Source organism: Halichoerus grypus, chromosome 12 (assembly GCF_964656455.1).
Source record: "Halichoerus grypus chromosome 12, mHalGry1.hap1.1, whole genome shotgun sequence".
NCBI lineage: Eukaryota > Metazoa > Chordata > Mammalia > Carnivora > Phocidae > Halichoerus > Halichoerus grypus.
In genome coordinates this window covers 45512600-45532514 of record NC_135723.1, presented here as the reverse complement: position 1 = coordinate 45532514, position 19915 = coordinate 45512600, and the positions used below count along the sequence as shown (strand labels likewise).

At 35.2% G+C, this 19915-nt stretch overlaps 1 protein-coding gene across 1 annotated transcript in view; it reads right to left on the bottom strand.

Moving 5' to 3' along the window:
* Positions 1 to 510: 510 nt before the first annotated feature.
* Positions 511 to 19915, bottom strand: part of LOC118539555 (tubulin beta chain-like) — a 31391-nt gene continuing 11986 nt past the window's right edge. The window contains 2 exon segments of the mRNA XM_078059875.1: positions 511 to 986; positions 989 to 1051. Of these exon segments, the coding sequence (XP_077916001.1) occupies positions 511 to 986; positions 989 to 1051 (539 nt within the window).

Below are 19915 nucleotides of genomic sequence, written 5' to 3'. Positions count from 1 at the left end.
TCAATAGCCTGTATCCCTCTCCAAAACTGCTCTAGACTAAAAAACCCTACCCCTTCCTCCTACGTACCTCTACCTGCTATGAGGTAATTTGGTTTCCTTTCCCCTGAGTTACCACACAGGCTGAGGATGATGGCCATTTATCCGAGTTTTCAGCACATGGTTCTAAATGGGATCTGATGAGACCCAGCTTCTTGGATAATTATCTTAAAAAAGCAAAGGGAAATATCAGCTGGACAGATGGGAGAATTGGACACCAAAAGCAAATACAGGGTTACCTAGATTGGCAGAAATCTAGGTTTCCCAAGGGTGGGAGAGCAGACATTGCAAAAACAATAAAATATTGAGCTTCTATTATGTGCCAAGCACTAATCTAGGACCACACCCTCTAAAAAAGGAAACAAACAAATAAAACAAGATAGAGGCAGAAAATGCAAATTCTGAGGGAGAGAACAGGGGCAGTTGAGGAAGAAGGCTGAGGGAACTGAGAAGTCTGAGGTGACGGTCTCTGCCTTAATCCTCCTCTTCCTCTGCTGTGGCATCCTGGTACTGCTGGTACTCGAAAACAAGGTTGTTCATGTTGCTCTCAGCTTCAGTGAATTCCATCTCATCCATGCCCTCATCTGTGTACCAGCGCCAGAATGTGGCCCCGAACTGCTCTGAGATGTGTCTGAAGAGCTCCTGCAAGGCCGTGCTATTTCCAATGAAGGTGACTGCCATCTTGAGGCCATGGGGTGGGATGTTGCAGACAGCTGTCTTGACGTTGTTGGGGATCCATTCCATGATATAGCTGCTATTCTTGCTTTGTGCATTGAGCATCTGCTCATCTACCTCCTTCATGGACATCTGCCCATGAAAGACAGCAGCCGTGGTGAGGTAATGGCCATGGCTGGGGTCACAGGCAGTCATCCTGCTCTTGACATGAAAGACCTGCTGGCTGAGTTCGGGTACAGTGAGGGCCTGATACTGCTGGCTTCCATGGCTGGTCAGAAGCCAGGCATGAAGCAGTGGAAAAGTGGGAAGGGCACCGTGTTGACTGCCAGCTTGCAGAGGTCTATATTGTTTTTGACTGTATTTTTCTGTATGGCTATTTAGTGGTTGTTCTATTACATTATATATATATGTGTGTGTGTGTGTGTGTGTGTGTGTGTGATATCTATATATTTGTATTATATCTTTATATCTATCTCTATACTGTGATATGTCTCACAGTCTATTGATGTTATTTCTTCAGCAGCTTAAGTTAAAAGTAGAAAACTCATCTCCCTTTATCTCTTTTTATTCTCCCATTTATAATATTTAAAAATATTTCCTTTACATATATTTCAAACCATATCAGTGTTAGAATTTTTGCTTCAACCATCAATAATTTTAAAAACTAAAGAGAAGGAAAGTCTATTTTATTTGCCCATAATTTTCCTTACTGTGTTCCTTAGCAACACATTTTCTTAGTTTTCCTTCATCTGATGATATCTTGAATTTTTCTTCATTGTTGAAGGATATTTTTATTGTGTATAGGACTCTAGGTTGACAGAGTTCTGTTGTTGTTGTTGCCCTAGAAAAATACTCTGCCACTCCCTTCTGCCCTCTATGGTAAAGTATTCTTTTTCTCTAGTCATTTCTAAGATTTGTCTTTAGTTTTTAAACTTTCATTATGATATGTCTTGGCATAGATTTCTTTGGGTTTATCTTGTTTACGGTTCACTCAACTTCTTGAATATGAAAGTTTATGCTCCTTGCCAGATTCAGGAAGTATTTAGCCATGATTTCTTTTAGTACTTTTCCAGCTTCAATTTTTTTCTCTTCCCCTGAGACTCTGATAGCAAGAATGTTAAATCTTTTGTTATAGTCCCAGAAATCCCTGATAGTTTGTCTATCTATCTATCTATCTATCTATCTATCTATCTACCTATCTATCATCTATCATCATCATCATCTATTTATTGGTGTGTATATTCTCTTTGTTGTTCAGACTGGTTAAAGGGTTAGATAAGAAAAATCCATAAATATTCTCCCCTGTGAGGTGCAAATAAGACTGAAAAAAATACAATAGAACACAGTGTGTCTCTGTAATGAACAGTATTTATATAGTTATAATGAGATAAATGCTGTTATGGACTATAAGCTTTTATGATAACTAATATTCAAAAGACAGCAAGCTTAATTGTTATTATTGAATATAAGGTAAATATTACCAACTTTGCAATTAAAATATAATGTACTGGTGGCAGAAACTGGATGATAGAGTGATGAGAGGTGGGAAAATGATAACATTATCATCTTGCAAAGTGAGGAATCAAAAAATCAAATCTGAGAATCATGGAATGAAAAATAAGAGTTTAAACTGTTAACCATTTCACAGTAATTGTGTAAGGTATGACTTAGGTGCTCATCAAACTATTTTTAGTACAACTAACCAAATTTCTAGCTGCAGCTTGCCACAACTGAGTTATAGCCAGTGAAATGTAGAAAAAAGTAATATACACTATATGTTGACTTCTCAAAATCATATCATGTTTTAATTTTCTACATTTTTTTCATGCTTTTCTTATATAGCTTTGGAATTGCTTGGAATTGCTTATTATCTTTTATTTTTTCTTTTTGAATGATACCTTCCTCACCATATCTTTATTATTTTCAGCATCTTATTTAATTATTCTATTTCATGGTATCTGTTGCATTCTTCTTCCTCATACCTGCTGACTTCTTGCTCTGATTTGAACACATCACATCATACTTGGACTATGACTTTCCTGGATAGCTTTTAAAAATTTTTCCTGAAAATTCTACTTTTATTTTTTCTGATATTCTGTGCTTTTGTAAAACCTGCAAGATATTCTGAACTTAGGAGTAAGAAGAGGTGAATATCTGTGCCAAGTTTGCCATCTGAAACCAGAAGACCATGTTAGCATTATAAATTTTACATGATTCGGGGCGCCTGGGTGGCTCAGTCGTTAAGTGTCTGCCTTTGGCTCAGGTCATGATCCCAGGGTGCTGGGATCGAGCCCATCATTGGGCTCCCTGCTCCGCGGGAAGCCTGCTTCTCCCTCTCCCACTTCCCTTGCTTGTGTTCCCTCTCTCGCTGTGTCTCTCTCTCTGTCAAATAAATAAATAAAATCTTTAAAAAAAAAAATTTTACATGATTCGAATTAATTGCTAACACCAGGCCAGGAAATATATCAAAGAAACAATAAAGTATATGTGATCCATGAATGCATCCTAAGATTTTATCCCATTTTTATTCACCTTTAAAAAGTTGACAAATATTTTATATTTATATATTTATAATATATAGCATGTAAGATTTAGTGTATAGCTCCCAAAATCTAAATAGAATTGTATAATCACTGGAAAACAACTTTCAAAGGTTAGGCAGGACAAAATGGTGTCCTCATGTAGGAGAATTGTTAATAACATATCTCTTTTTTACAGTTACTAATCTTTTTTTTTTTTTTTAAGGTTTTATTTATTTATTTGACAGAGACAGCGAGAGCAGGAACACAAGCAGGGGGGAGTGGGAGAGGGAGGAGCAGGCTTCCTGCCGAGCAGGGAGCCTGATGAGGGGCTCGATCCCAGGACCCTGGGATAATGACCTGAGCCAAAGGCAGACGCTTAACGACTGAGCCACCCAGGCACCACTACAGTTACTAATCTTAACATGCATCTTATCTCTAATGATCCCTCAAGGTTGGCAGGGAGTGAAAGTGATGGTGGTGAAGAGATATTCCAAGTGTAAGTGATAGATTAATTGATTAACTTGTAAGTATTTGAATGCATTAAAATGTTGAGATTAGGCTCTGTATTTAATTAGTTAATGTAAGCTTTCAATGTTACTACTAAATTAAAATGCTAAGATCTCTTAGATTTTATCATATTGTTTGCCCCTTTATTAATGGAAGAGACAACTGTGCAAGCCAGTAAGATTCTTATAGGCCTATATTAGAACTGTTTAATAGTAACATATCGGTAAGTTAATTTAAAACTTGGTGCTAATAATTTTACACTTGTTTAGTCTTTCCAAAATTGTACAAGCACTCTCCTACCAATCCAGCAAGATTTCAACCATTGTGAAATACAGTAAGTTAATGTTTGTATGATTCAGCTCAGCACTTAGCAGACTGCTTTTCTCAAAATATTATACTAAACTTGAATGAATGATTGATTTTTGGATTACTGAATCCAAATCAATGGTTGTAGTATGGAAAAAATCTTTTGAGGTAATAAACCTGGGCTTTATTGTAGAGAAAGGATATTCAAAACCATTTTGGGCAAGCGGATGGCAGTTTTTGGGTTTATGTGTCTGGGAGAGACATAATGTCAGAGCCTATTGTATAGAGAACACAGAATTATAAGCCCAAACTGAAAATTACAGTGGCAGAGTCAGTGGCAAAAGGGATGGATGAGAAAAAATGGCTTAACGCTCTTATTGTTTCCTGATGATATTATTTCCACAACTAGAAATTCCTCTTATAATTATGAATTCAGCAAGATGTAAGATATACTTGTTCAGCCTTTCCTTTAAACATGGCATTTTTTTTTCTTCATGAGAAAATAATTACTGAGCACATCCAGATTTGAAAATAATTCTGTTTTATTTTAGATGCCTTAGATGTCCATGTAAAATTGGAAGAATTTTAGTAAGAAATGGGCCATCTGAATCATCTACCCAGAATTCTTATAATTCTTTTTTTTTTTTTTTTAAACTATTGTTTTTTTTAATGTTTTATTTATTCATGAGAGTCAGAGAGAGAGATAGAGAGAGGCAGCGGCAGAGGGAGAGGGAGAAGCAGGCTCCCCGCTGAGCAGGGAGCCCGATGCGGGACTCGATCCCAGGACCCTGGGATCATGACCTGAGCTGAAGGCAGAGGCTTAACCATCTGAGCCACCCAGGCGCCCCTTCTTATAATTCTTATAATCTCTAAGAAGGGCAATTAAAATTCTTGATAATTAAATACTTAATATTCACTTACCTGCTTAGTTTAGGTCAGCTTTGTGATTATATATATGTATATATTCCCATCTAAGAAATTTGCTTTCTAGTTTTCTCAAGTTCAATAAAACTCTCTACTATCCATTATATATTTAATCCAAAAAATAAGCATAATTCTAGACTCTTCTCTCCTCCTTCTGCCCAATTTAATTCCACCACCAAAATAACTCTGGAATCCATTCAGTTCTACCTGCATTGATTGTCAGTGTCCTCAACTAGGCGGCAGTCATCATAGCCAAACTTACTCTGCCTCCTCTTCTCCATTCTCCAGTATATACCCTTTTTAAAATACAGATTTGAATATCTCATTTCTCTCTTAAAATCTTTCAACAGCTTCGAATGGGCCTTCAAATAATGCCCCCCAAATTCCAACAACCTGACCTTTAGTTGCCTTTCTAGTCTCCATATGCACAAATCTACTATTTGCTCAGTTCATGCCAGCCACTCTGGCTTTCTGTTTGAGCAGACGATGCTTTCTCCTGTTTAACTGCTTCTGTGCATACTGTTCCATTTTCTTGGAATCTGCCCCTTCTCTTTAACTTATCTGAATGGTAGTCCTCCTTCAAATCCCAGTAGGAATATTGCTATGCCAGTAAACATTTCCTAATGCATGTCAACAAGCTGGATCCCCAAATTATACATTTCCCTAGCACTATGAAAATCTACTCTCAACATTTTGCACATAACAGTTTCTTAATAGCTAGTAAATACTGGTGCAGTTTTCCTTCACTGTTAAATGTTGAGAGTAAACTCCATAAGGAAAGGAACTATTTTGTTAACCAGTCTACATCTGAATGCATGATATTGTCTGGTAGGTATCAGGCATACAGTAAATATTCATTAGCCAAGTGACAGATAAAGTAATTTAGAATTTAATATATACTTTTATATACCTACAATATTTTCTTCCCAGTTTATTTGCATCCCTTACCATGCTGAGCTTTGTCAGGGTAGTAGATGAGGTAAAGGGAGAAGGTTGGATGAAAAGATTGGATGAAGAACTGCAGAGTGGGAAAGCAAAGAGAAGGTAAGGTAAGAGAGAAACACTGATATTGGAGAATGATATTGTCTTCTTTAAACATAACAAAACAAGATCCAGAAGGCTTTTCCATTTTTTCCTTTCAACACATATAGTTTAATATTACTATTTAGAAGCTAATTAACTAGAGTATTGTTTCCATATGGTTATTCCTATTGACTCTTGGCATTTATGTTGGTCATTAACACTTCCTCTATAAAGTGACCATGGGAAGGGAGGCAATTTGCTTCCTGTTGACAGAGTTTGTAATATGATTGATGGGGGCAGAAGGTGAAACTATGTGGTAAAATGAGTTTTTTGCATTATCTGTGTATTTCATATATCAATGCCAGTATTTCTCAAACTGCAGGTCAAGACTCCAGAGGGAAGGGTTACAATATAATTTAAGGGGTTTCATATATGGGAACTATTTGGAAGTGGAAATGTGGGCTATATTGAGAGTATGAGTCTTCTTTTTTCCCCTCAGCTCTCTGTATTTCCTTCTTCCCAATCTGTTACAATTTCTTTTAACAATATCCTGCCAATTAGAGGATATGAAATGTTTAAGTCATACTAGTCTTAGTATAAACACTTTAAAGCAAACATTAGAGAGTGTTAAAATCACTGGTCTTTACAATGCTGCTTGCAGAACCTTGCACAGTGCCTTAAAATCAATTGATATCTATAGGTTGATTTACTTTCCATTTAGTCACAGGAGGATGACTATATTATGAAAGAAAATAATAAAAATGTGGAAGAGATAGTCACTATCTATTGTATTAAATACTGGTTACCTTAGAGAAGAAAAATGAAAACTGAAAAAAATATTTTTACTTGATGAAGATGTTTTGAGTTTCTGATATAGTATTAATTCCAGGATTAACCATATTTCCCAGGGTATCTTTAGATTTTATGTTTGATTTCAGTCCTCAGTTATGCTGTTGTATTCCACTTTTCTATTTCCTTTTGCATCATCTCTCTATTTTATCTAAGAAAAGTCCTTCTGTTTGTGGGCCATGATGATTTCTATTACTTCCTAAAATTTTATTACCTAATTAACACTCATGTTGAGTCAAACAACTTTGGTTGAATATTGAACCCATGTAAACATTTTTCTTTTTAGTACATAAACATGGAAAATAATGGAAGAAAATGTGAATCATTTTCCTTATCTAAATATTGCCAAAAGAAAAAAAGAAATAAAAATTATGATAAAATTTTATATTAGAATTGTTATAGGTGACCTTATTATTAACTGACAGTCCAACTTAGAGTCTCATAGGTAGATAAGCTGATAACTGCAGTAATATATTCTATTTTCTTATTATCCGTCATTAAAATGAAATTAAAAGAATTCTTAAAACTCCAGTTAGTTTTTCTTCTAAAAATATATTTCAGTATTTTCAAATCAACATTTAAGGACAGTTTTTGACTGCAAGTGATAGACTCAAACTCTCTAAAGCATGAGAGAGGATTCATTGGCTAATAAAACAGAATTGCTAAGGTGACTGCCAGTTGGAAGCTGTGATGAGCACCAGGATTATCTCGGTTTACCTGCTGGTATCATTTCATTTCTCACACATTGCTTTCTTCACAAAACCAAAGCCATGGTATATGATAACACTTTTCTCACACCCTTACAGATTTGCAAGAAAGAAAAGCAAAAACTCTCCTTTTCCAAATCTTGGGAAGAGATTCTTGCTAACATGACCTGAATTAATATCCATGACCTGACATGACAGAAAGTGGTTGCATTATGATTGGCCCTGCTTGCATTTCCTGCCCATTCCCAGGTAATCAAAAAAAGAGAGTTTAGTACAGATGGGGAAATTATTGTGAATTCAGGCAGTTGCCCCAATGTGCTTCTACAAAATTTTCATATGCACTTAAATAATCAGAATTATATAACACACATGCGCGCACACACACACACACACACACACACACACATACTAGCAAGCCAAAAGCTCTGAAAAATATTGTGTACATTAAAATCTTAGGACACAAAGATTGTCTGAAGTCATTCAGTGGTATATCTCATCACTGTTTATTGAATTAAGATTTTTTTTTAATTTAAATTTTAGGTAGTTAACATACAGTGCAATATTGTGTTCTGGAGTAGAATTCAGTGATTCATTACTTACATACAATACCCAGTGCTCATCATAACAAGTGCCCTCTTTAATACCCATCACTCATCTAGCCCATCCTCTACCCACGTCCCTCCATCAAACCTCAGTTTGTTCTGTATCATAAGGAGTCTCTTATGGCTTGTGTCCCTCTCTCCTTTTTTTCTTTTCCCCCTTCCCATATGTTGTTCATCTGGTTTCTTTCTTAAATTCCATATATGAGTGAAATCATATGGTATTTGTCTTTCTCTGACTGACTTATTTCACTTAGCGTAATACACTCCAGCTCCATCCATGTCATTGCAAATGGCAAGGTTTCATTCTTTTAGATGGCTGAGTAATATTCCATTATATATATATATACCATATCTTCTTTATCCATTTATCAGTCAGTGGACATTTGGGCTCTCTCCATAGTTTGGCTATTGTTGATAATGCTGCTATAAGCACTGGGGTGCATGTGCCCCTTCAAATCCACTATGTTTGTATCCTTTGGGTAAATACCTAGTAGTGCAATTGCTGGATCGGAGGGTAGTTCTATTTTTAACATTTTTGAGGGACCTCCATACTGTTTTCCAGAGTGACTGCACCAGTTTGCATTCCCACCAACAGTACAAAAGGGTTCTCCTTTCTCTTCATCCTCGCTAACACTGGTTGTTTTTTTATATTGTTAATTTTAGCCATCCTGACAGGTGTGAGATGGTATCTCATTGTGGTTTGGTTTGTATTTCCCTGATGATGAGTGATGTTGAGCATCTTTTCATGTGTCTGTTACCCATCTAGATGTTTTCTTTGGAAAAGTGTCTATTCATGTCTTCTGCCCATTTCTTAACTGGGTTATTTGTTTTTTAGGTGTTGAGTTTGATAAGTTCTTTATGGATTTTGGATAATAACCCTTTATCCGATATGTCATTTGCAGATATCTTCTCCCATTCCATAGGATGCCTTTTAGTTTTGTTGATTGTTTCCTTTGCTGTGCAGAGGTTTTTTTATCTTGATGAAGTCCCAGTAGTTCGTTTTTACTTTTGTTTTCCTTGCCTGTGGTGACGTGTCTAGTAAGAAGTTGCTATGGCTGAGGTCAAAGAGGTTGCTGCCTGTGTTCTCTAGGATATTGATGGTTTCCTGTCTCACATTATAGTCTTTCATCCATTTTGGATTTGTTTTTGTGTATCGTATAAGAAAGTGGTCCAGTTTCATTCTTCTGCATGTGGCTGTCCAATTTTCCCAAGCCTATATAAGGAAAGAAGAACGATTTCAAACAATAACTTCAGTATCCACCATAAGAAAAAAAGAGCAAAATAAAACCAAAGTAAGTGGGAAAAGAAATAATCAAGACCAGAGCAGAAATCAATGAGAATAAGAGCAAGATGGCAGAATAAGAAGACCCAGCCCTTGTTCTCCTACAGAGACATGGACTTAGCAATATATGGACCAAAATATCTTTATGGGAACTCCAGGAACCACTTAAGTTGTAGTAACCCAGGCAGGTGAAAAGTTGAGAACAACTACATTGAAACGAATGGGAAGAATTATTTAACTGTACTCTCAATTGCCCCACCCCCAAGCCAGCGCAGCTCAATGTCATTGGAAAGAACTCTGGCTCATGCCTTCTCCCTGGGGGGGTGGGGGGAGAATAGAAAAGTGGAACGTATGTCCGATGTGCAAGATTTTTAGAGGGCTGCCTGGGAGACTTGTTTCTTTTTCATCTGACTTGAAGCACTGGCCTAGTTGGAACCAGCATAATTTGTGTGGGGGCCACTAAAAGTAAGGGAAAATGGGAGTAGTTTAATCTTGCACTGGAGGACTTGAGGTGGCACAGAGGTCAATGTGACTTGTGCTATTGGGAAACTGCCCCCAACTCATGGCTTCTTGGGAGGGAGAGAGGAAGGAGGAGCTTTCATCCGGATTTACAGAGGGCTGCCTGAGAAACTGGTTTCTCTCTGTCCTTGCTTGGAGCCCTGACAGGGAATCAGGATACTTGGATGCCTTAGGGTTGCTGAGAACAAAAGGGGGCTAAACAACTTACTACTGTAGCACCTTTGAACTTGCAGTATTGTACACTCACTAGAGGGAGCAAGAGATTATGAGCTCCTGAAAAAGAAACTAACAAATCTCTAATTGGGAAATTCATAAGACCAGAGAAGTTATATCGCCACCCCACAAAAGGTTTCAGAGGCCCCCAGAATCAATAGCTGGGTTAATTGGTGAAAGTCTTCCCCTGTCCAAAGCCAGCCAAAAGGACTGACAGAAGTGCTGTTTTTTCAAATGCAAAAGCTCAGGAAAAAAAATCACAGGGACACAAAGAAACAGAAAAACATTGTCTAATCAAAGGAACAAAATAAACCTAAAGAAACGGAGATCTGTGAATTACCTGACAAAGAATTCAAAATAATTGTCTTAAGGGAAGTCAATGATCTACAAAAGAACACAGATAAACAAACAAAATCAAGAAAATACATAAAATGGGGGCGCCTGGGTGGCTCAGTCGTTAAGCGTCTGCCTTCGGCTCAGGTCATGATCCCGGGGTCCTGGGATCGAGCCCTGCATCGGGCTGCCTGCTCCGCGGGAAGCCTGCTTCTCCCTCTCCCTCTGCCTGCTGCTCTGCCTACTTGTGCTCTCTCTCTCTCTCTGTCAAATAAATAAATAAAATCTTTAAAAAAAATACATAAAATGAGGATATCAACAAAGAGACAGAAAGTATAGAGAAGAATCAAACAAATTCAATAACTGAATTGGAAAATTCACTAGAGGAATTTAATGTTGAATTTGATTAAATAGAAGAAAATAGTGAACTCAATGACATAATTTGGAATTATTGAGTCGGAAAAAAAAAGAATATAGAAAAGTGAAGAAAGCTTAAGGAACTCAAAAAACACCATTAAGCAGCCAATATATGCTTATGGGAATTTGAGAAAGAAAAGAAGGGAGATGGGGGAGAATATTTGAAGAAATAATGGCTGAAAAATTTTCAAGTCTAAGGAAGGAAATGGGCACCTAAGTTCAGGAAGCTCAAAGAATTCCAGCTAGGATGAATCCAAAGAGGCCCAGACCAAAAGACACATTGTAATTAAACTGTCAAAGTCAAACACAAAGAGAAAATCTTGAATCAGAAAGAGAAAAGCAACTTGTCATGCACAAGGGAGCCCCCATTAGATTATCAGTATGTTTCTTAAGGGAAACCTTCAGGATAGAAGGGAATGGGATGAATATTCAAAGTGCTGAAAGGTGGAAAACCTGCCAACCAAGAACACTCTACCTGGTAAAAGTGTCCTTCAAAGATGAAGGAGAAATAAACAGATAAACAAACTGAGGGAGTTCATCACCATTAGGTCTGTCCTACAAGAAATACTAGAGGGAATCCTGCAAGTTGAAATGAAAGGATGCCATGCAGAAACATGAAAGCATGTGAAAATATAAAGCTTGCCAGTAAGGGTAAATATATAAGCAAGTACAGATCACTGTAATACTGTATTGGTGTTAAGTAAAGCACTTTTACATTTGGACAGAATTTAAAAGGCAAAAGCATTAAAAATAATGGCAAAATCATGTTAATAGATTCACAATATGTGATTTGTGACATCAATAACATAAAGTGGGGGTGGGATATATAAAAGAATTGTTTTTATATATGATTGAAGTTGTTATCAGGTTAAAATAGAGCATTATACCTTATAAGATGTTTTATATAAGCCCCATGTTTATATAACCATAAAGAAAATACCTACAGAAGATACATGAAAGAAAATGTGACAGGACAATGAATCATGGAACACTACATCAAAAACTAATGATGTAATATATGGTGATTAACATAACATAATAAAATAAAATTTAAAAAATGTGACAGGAATCAAAGCATGACAACACACATAAAAGAAAATGTGACAGGAATCAAAATATGTCAGCACACACACACAAAAAATCAATGAAACTCACATATCTCCCACAGCAAGTATTTGTTGAAACACTTTGAAAAAGTGAAATGGAGAGGCATTTTTCCAGCATAAATTGATTGCTGTGAGATTTTATTTAAGAAGAGTTTTAGGTACACACCAAAATTGAGAGGAAGGTACAGAAATTTCTCATAGACCCACTTGCTCCCACCAATACACAGCTTCCCATATTATGAACATCCCCCCACCCACAGTGGTACATTTGTTAAAATTAATGAACCTACATTCACGTATCATTATCACCCACAGTTCATAATTTACATTAGAGTTCATTCTTGGTGTTGTACATTCTACAAATATATTATACAAATGTATTTATATACATAATAAAAATGTATAATAGCATGTGTCCATAATTATAGCATCATACAGACTATTTTCACTGTCCTAAAAATCCTGTTCACCACTCCGACCCCAACCCCTAGCAACCATTGATCTTTTTCCAGTCTCTATAGATTTGACTTTTCAGAATGTTGCATAGTTGGAATCATACAGTCCTTAGCCTTTTTGGATTGGCATATTTCACTTAGTAATGTACATTTAAATGTCCTCCATGTCTTTTCATAGCTTGATAGGTCATTTCTTTTTAACACTTAATTATATTCCATTGTCTGAATGTTTACTTATCCATTCACCGGCTGATGGACATTTTGGTTGCGTCCAACTTTTGGCAATTATGAATAAAGTTGTTGTAAACACCCATGTGCAGATTTTTGTGTGGTAATAAGTTTCCAGCTCCTATGGGTAAATACCAAGGAGCATGATTGTTGGTTCATATGCAAAGAGTATGTTTTGTTTTGTAAGAAACTGCCAAGCTGTCTTTCAAAGTGGCCATACTGCTTTGCATTCCCACCAGCAGTGTATGAGTGTTCCTGTTACACCACATGCTATCCAGCATTTGGTGTTGTCAGTGTTTTGAATTTTAACCATTCTAAGAGATGTGTAGTGGTATCTCGTTGTTGTTTTAATTTGCATTTCTCTGATGATACGTGGAACACCTTTTCACAGATGCTTATTTGGCATCAGTTTATCTTCTTTGGTGAGATGTCTTTAAGGTCATTGGCCACATAAATTGATTATAAGATATCCAGTCTTTTCATTAAAAATTTTTTTAGTCAAAATGTAAAATTCTAAACCTGAATGCTTTTTTTGACATTACATATAATGTTAGTCAATTGGATATACTTTCTGGCTATTTTAAATGCTTTCTAATATAGTTAGTAGAAATATATTTACATATTTTAATTTTTATTAATTTTGAAAATATCTACTTTCAGTTACAAAAGTTATTATAGCTCATAATTAAACAATATAGTTTTGGATGCTAAAAAAAAATCTGAATGTTGTACATAAGCCTGAAGATTTTAGAATTTTGTGCACCTTAACACATGAATTATATGATGATACATTGGCCAGGTTTCTTCTGGCAGTTAAAAGCACTTCATTCGAAATAAAGTGGGGGTGGGGGGAGTAAAAATTGATTTTGTATTTCTCTTGGTTGCTAAGATATAAGGAGCTAACAGCTATTTTATGAAAGTACATAAATAACAAGATCTCTAATAAATGATGTGCCTAATAGAGTGTCTACAAAAGAGAGTAGCTTCTTGGTGATTGAAAGTACTCCTTAAATATGTCACAATAAATTTTTAGTAGGCAATAATTTTTCTCTGTTGGTAAATTACATAGAATTGGTAATTTTAATTCATAATAACTATAGTATTTGCTATCTAATCAGTATTTAAGCTTTATTTTAACAGAAATGATAAGTTTGATGATCTAACTAATCTAGCCTTGTCTCTATTTGAAAAATATTGAATAAGTTGTATAATTAGAAGAGTCAAATTTGTTTTCCTGTTAATAGTGATACATTCATATTTTCTAGAAAGTGAAAAAAAGGTGAAATTACTTGAAGGATCCAGATGCTGTTTTAAGAAAAAAATTATTTCCTGGATGTTAGGAAGTTCAAATGTGATGCCCTTGAACTGAAATCTCAGGTATGAGAGGAAGTCAGTTATTGCAGGCTACTACTATCCCTAACTATGGAAGAATGGGCAATACTTATCATGTATCTCTACTCTGTAGGAAGGGTTTACATTTTCCTACTTCAACTCCTGTCTGAGCACTCATCTCTGTAGTTTTCATTATTCAATATGCCAGAATCAATGTGGCATAGGTGTCATTATTACCATATATGGGCTCTATACCACTATTAAATATTTAGGAAAAAAATACATAATTTTTCACTACTTTAGTATGGCCCATGATTTTCCAAACAATATTCTCTTTTTTACATAAAAATGTCTTTTTCTTCATACAGTAATAAATCTTAAAGTTCTACCTGTGTGACATGTAAATACATATAGGTCTTTCCCTTTTAAAAACATCAAATTGAGGTATATTTTGTAGCATACATCTAGTTAAATGTATAGCTCAATGAACTTTTTACAAAGTGAACACACTTGTGTAGTCATTATTCAAATCAAGATATAGAAAACTATCCAACATTCCAGAAGACTTTCTTATGTCCCATTCAGTCATTACCTCCATCTCTCCATCCAAAAGTTGCTACTATGCTGGCTTCCACTTCCACGGTTTAATTTGGCCAGTTTAAATTTATGTAAATAAGACCCCCCAGAGTGCATTCTTTTCTCTGGCTTCTGTCATTCAGCATTATGTGTGAAAGACTCATCCATGGTGTTGCACATACGTACAAGGAAATTTGATATGTTTACCACTTTTTGGCTATTTTGAATACTGCTGAATTTACCTGTCTTGTGTGCGTGAATATCATTTTGGGGGATTATACCTAAGGGTAGAATTGCTAACAGGGATATATATATATATATATATATATATATATATATATATATATATATATATATCCTGTTATATAAAGGTTATATATGATATAGCTCTGTTCAGCTTTAATAGATACTGCCAAAGGGGCACCTGGGTGGCTCAGTCAGTTAAGCATCTGCCTTTGGCTCAGGTCATGATCCCAGGGTCCTGGGATTGAGACCCTCATTGGGCTCCCTGCTCAGTAGGGAGCCTGCTTCTCCCACTCCCCCTGCTTGTGTGTACTCTCTCTCTGTCAAATAAATAAATAAATAAAATCTTTAAAAAAATAGATACTACCAAATTGTTTTCTAAAATGGTTTTACATGTGTATGAGGAGTGTAAGAGAATACCAGTTCTATATCTGCTTGCCACCACTTCGTGTGGTCAAACTATTTATTCAATATTAAATGTGTAGTATCTTTTTGTAGTTTGTATTTGCATGCCCCTATGACTCATGATTTTGACCACCCCATTATTTTGTCATTGATCACTTAGATAAATGCATTCTCTTAAGTGAAATGTCTGTTCAAGTCTTTTGCACATTTAAAAAATTTCCTGCCATTTTCCCATTAATTTGCAGGAATTTTGATATATTATGGATGTGGGTACTTTGCCAAATCAATTATATATATCTTCTTCTAGTTTTGTGTTTTCTAAAATTATTAGAATGGAAAAAGAACTGAGGGATCAGGGCATTACATTATCTGTATCGGTGGTTTTGAAACTTTACTACACATTGGAGACACATGCAAAGCTTTAAAACCCCTAATGCCCATGCTGTACCCCAAACTGACTAATTCAGAATCTCTTTTTTGGGGACCTAGGAATTAGTATATTTTAATTGGTATATAGAGAATTTAGGCAGAGAAAATCAGTAAAGGAAGAACAATATGGGAGCAAATTTAGTGCATACCAATTTGAGCTAGACTGTAGGCTTCACAGAGTACAGGAATGGTGAGTCTTACTGGAATAAAAGCTGTAGCTTATAGAACTTTGAGTCCAGAATAAAGATTTAGATTTAATTCAACAAATAGTGGGATATAACAAATTTTGGGGGGAAATTAATATGACTTATCAATACATTAAGAGAATTAAAGTGGCAGTGGGGTAGGAGTAGATTGAAAGTGGGGGAAAGAAGAGCAAATTTTCAAACTTATACTTGTGGTCTGGCTTCTGTAACTGCTAATCATCAGAGACTGCATGGTGAATTTTGTGTGTATAGGATTTTTCAGGCAAGAGGATATAAAGCTGTCATCATATTTTGAAAGGAATCAGAAACTCTCCAATAGCTAAAGATAACTAGATTAGACAAGGAAATCAGTTAATGGTTATTACACTTAAGAGTCATTGAACATCCAAACCATGTTTGTGGTAGTTGACATGAAAAAGAGATGACTGATGGTAAAGATATTTGTGGGTGGACTAAGGGGTTATTAGAGGATGGGTCAATGTTTGTGTGTGTGTATGTGTGTGTTTACAGACAGAATGAGAGAGAGAGAGAGGCAGAGAGGGAGAGAGGGATGGGTGGGGGAGAGAAGGAGGGAGAGAGAGAGGAGTGGGGGAAGGATATAAAAAATATAACTTGAACTAAAAAGAGAACAGGGAGAATGGACGTGTGATTAAGAGGAAAATGATCAACATGAATGAGCAGTGGAAAAGGTATTAATTTAAGTCTTTAAACCTTGACTTTGGCAATTAGATGATAGAATTGAATTACTAAATAATTTTTTTTAAGTCATCAGAAAGAAAAGTTAATCATCAATCCAGGCTCTTTATGTTTTTTCCCATAAACATTCAATGGGTATGACAGGTAGAAGACTAGTTTACTAATTTTCATCCTAGTCATCTGTTCTTTGCCAATAAAAATACATCTTTTTATTCTCTGCTTGGTGGTCTACACATTAAATAAACTTTAAAATATGTATTGAAAACAGAATAAGATCCTTTAACCATAGATTCAAAGAAAGAATTATTCTGAATGATAAAAACATGTACTTAGAAATTTAGATTTAGATACAACTGTTGTAAGAGCTTAAGAATTCATTATAATTATGAAGGGATAAATTTTTAAAACTTCAGTTTTCTAACATAAGGATAGGAAAGAATTACTGCACAAGGATCCGACAGATGAGCTGAATCTTATCACTGCTTCACAAATAACAGTAGGGTGAATGAAACAATAAGTGGTTAATGAGAAAAAAATTGGCAGGGTCTATCTTCAACCATGTAACATATGTGTAGGGCCAGAATGATGACATTAGGTGCCCTTGGGTTAAATAAGAAAACAGTGAGAGAAATCATAGATTTGGTTTTTGGCAGATTGGTTTCATAAGGGAAAACCATGTTCAATTTATACCAATAAAATAAATTGAGGGTTGCTTAAGAGTAGTTTCTGCAAACGGTTATCATTTCAAACAGAGAGTGAGTCATCATAAAGTCTATCTGTGCTTATTATCTTGCCACTTGCCAATAGATTGATTTCTCAACTCCAGTAAGCACATTAGCCTTTCATGATAAAATTAAATTTTGCTTTCAAGATTTGGCAACCTTGTAACTTCTATAGTGCTAAATATACTAAGTAGCAGTTTAGTTTTCTTTTTTCTACCCCCCCCCCTTTTTTTTTACTTGTTATGCCCTCAGAAATTTGTTAGGCATTATTGGAATCAGTGAAATTGGTAAATTCTAGTCTGCCTCACTATTGTTGGTAATTTTTTCTAGCAGACCTCAGCAACCTAGGAGCAAGCTCAAAGATAATGGATACTTACTGGGATTTTGGCAGAGGAGTGGGAGGAAAAGCCAAAGATTGCAGGGAAAGATATTGATGCGATTATTTGAAACAATAGGTAATGGGATCTGAGCTAGATGGGGGGGACAGTGGGATGATGCCACCAAGTAGGAAAGATGTAGAGGACATGGCCATCTCAAATATGTTATAGAATATTGAATGGGAATAATTAAAGCAAGAGAATGAAAATCTGGTATTTATACTTAAAGTATAAGGTCTTTCATAAAGTAGATGCTCAATAAATATTCTTTCTGGTGCTCTTTATTTCCTCCTCATTCAGAGGATAAAGAGAATTTGATGTGTGATATTATCTAACTTCTTTGATTTATAAAAATAGAAAATATGTTATTCTTTAAAATGATTCCTTATGTTAAATAAAAATAGAGATACAATGTCTCTGGCATGTTAGGAAAGGAATATAAATAGAAGAAAGTGACTTTTAAATGACTAAGAAATATTATTTTTACTTTAATATTCATTTTTTAAGTCTCCTTTACTGTAATAATTATAGTATTCATATTTTTTGCAATGTACTGATTAAGCACAGTTGGAATTAGAACATACGAGGTACTAAACTACTCTAAAAGAAATAATATCACACTATTAGCCAGTTTGGTATTCCATGTATATTAAGTAACCCAAGGTGTTGAATTATAGATATTCAAATTACCTTTATTATCTTTTTATGGAAAACTTACTTAAAGATAGTATAAAAATCTACCTAATATACAAGTGAATAAAAATACATGCCACAGTAAATTAACTATGATGCCGACTCTTCCTGCTTGGCAAATCCTCTTTTGGAGGCTTTTATTATAAAAGTAATGCTAAGAGACTAATATATAATTATAACTGCTTTTAGATGTCAAGATAAAAACATCTAAAAAGGAAAGATTAATTTATGATAAATTATACTGCCTGATATGATCCAATTAAACCTTGGTCCAAATCTATAGTTAACTTTGTTAAAAATAACTTAAACTTACTTGTTGGTATCTTTATTTCCCTTTACCTATGCATGATGTGGTTGCTCTCATTTTAATAAAGGAGAGGGAGGGACAGATATTAAACAAATAGATGTGAAGAGATATTTGCCTTACTATTTATTTCTCTTGTTGGCAAGTATGTTGAAATTTATGCGTGAATTTTGGTGGGTAGAAATAGATTGAAATTTGTGGCAAAGCAAAATATATTCAAACTTAAATGGAGAGTCTGACTGAAATTAAAGCCTATACAAATATAGGATTCATAGTAATTACTATGCTTTTTTAACCTTAACCTTTGCTCATAAAAGAACTAAATAGTTCCTACCCCCAAGAAGCTTACCATCTAGAAGAATAGACAGACAAACAAATGTGTGTACAATAAATAAAATGATGTTTAAGATGTATGAAGCTTAAGAATATTTTCCTCCGACTGGAAAACTTACTTAAAGATGGGGAAACTGCATAAGGAAGATAATAAATACTTCAATGGAAACTAGTGGCCAAGTTGGATTTAATCTGTTTGATTTGGTAAATTTTATAAATCTAAATTGTCAAAATCTTAACAAGTACTGTGACTTGTAATTCTTCAGTAGTCTCCACTAAGCCTCATGCCCTGAGAACATCATTTCTGATGCTGAATATGTGTTGGCTGCTTGTCAATATATAATGACTTTTTATAGAGCTGTAATTAATTATGGATTAACTATTTCCTCTTATTTACTGATTAACAAGATTTTTTAAACAAGTGATACTGTTACTAACTAAATATATTTCAGGCAATGTAAATGATTATGTATTCCCAGAAAAAAATGATGAAAAAAACCTATTGCAGCTGCAGTCTACTTATCTTCTTAAAGAAACCCATGCATGACACTACATTTAAGATTAAGACTATCAATGTGTGGTTTAATGCAAATATCTCAGGAATTTTAATGATTTTAGGAGTCTACCACTATCTTTGAAAGGAACGGGATAGCTACATTTAAAAAAAAAAAAAAAGGGGGCACCTGGGTGGCTCAGTCGTTAAGCGTCTGCCTTCAGCTCAGGTCATGATCCCAGGGTCCTGGGATCGAGCCCCACATCGGGCTCCCTGCTCTGCGGGAAGCCTACTTCTCACTCTCCCACTTCCCCTGCTTGTGTTCCCTCTCTCACTGTCTCTCTCTCTCTGTCAAATAAAATCTTTAAAAAAAAAAAAAAGAACCTTGGTTAAGTAAACATA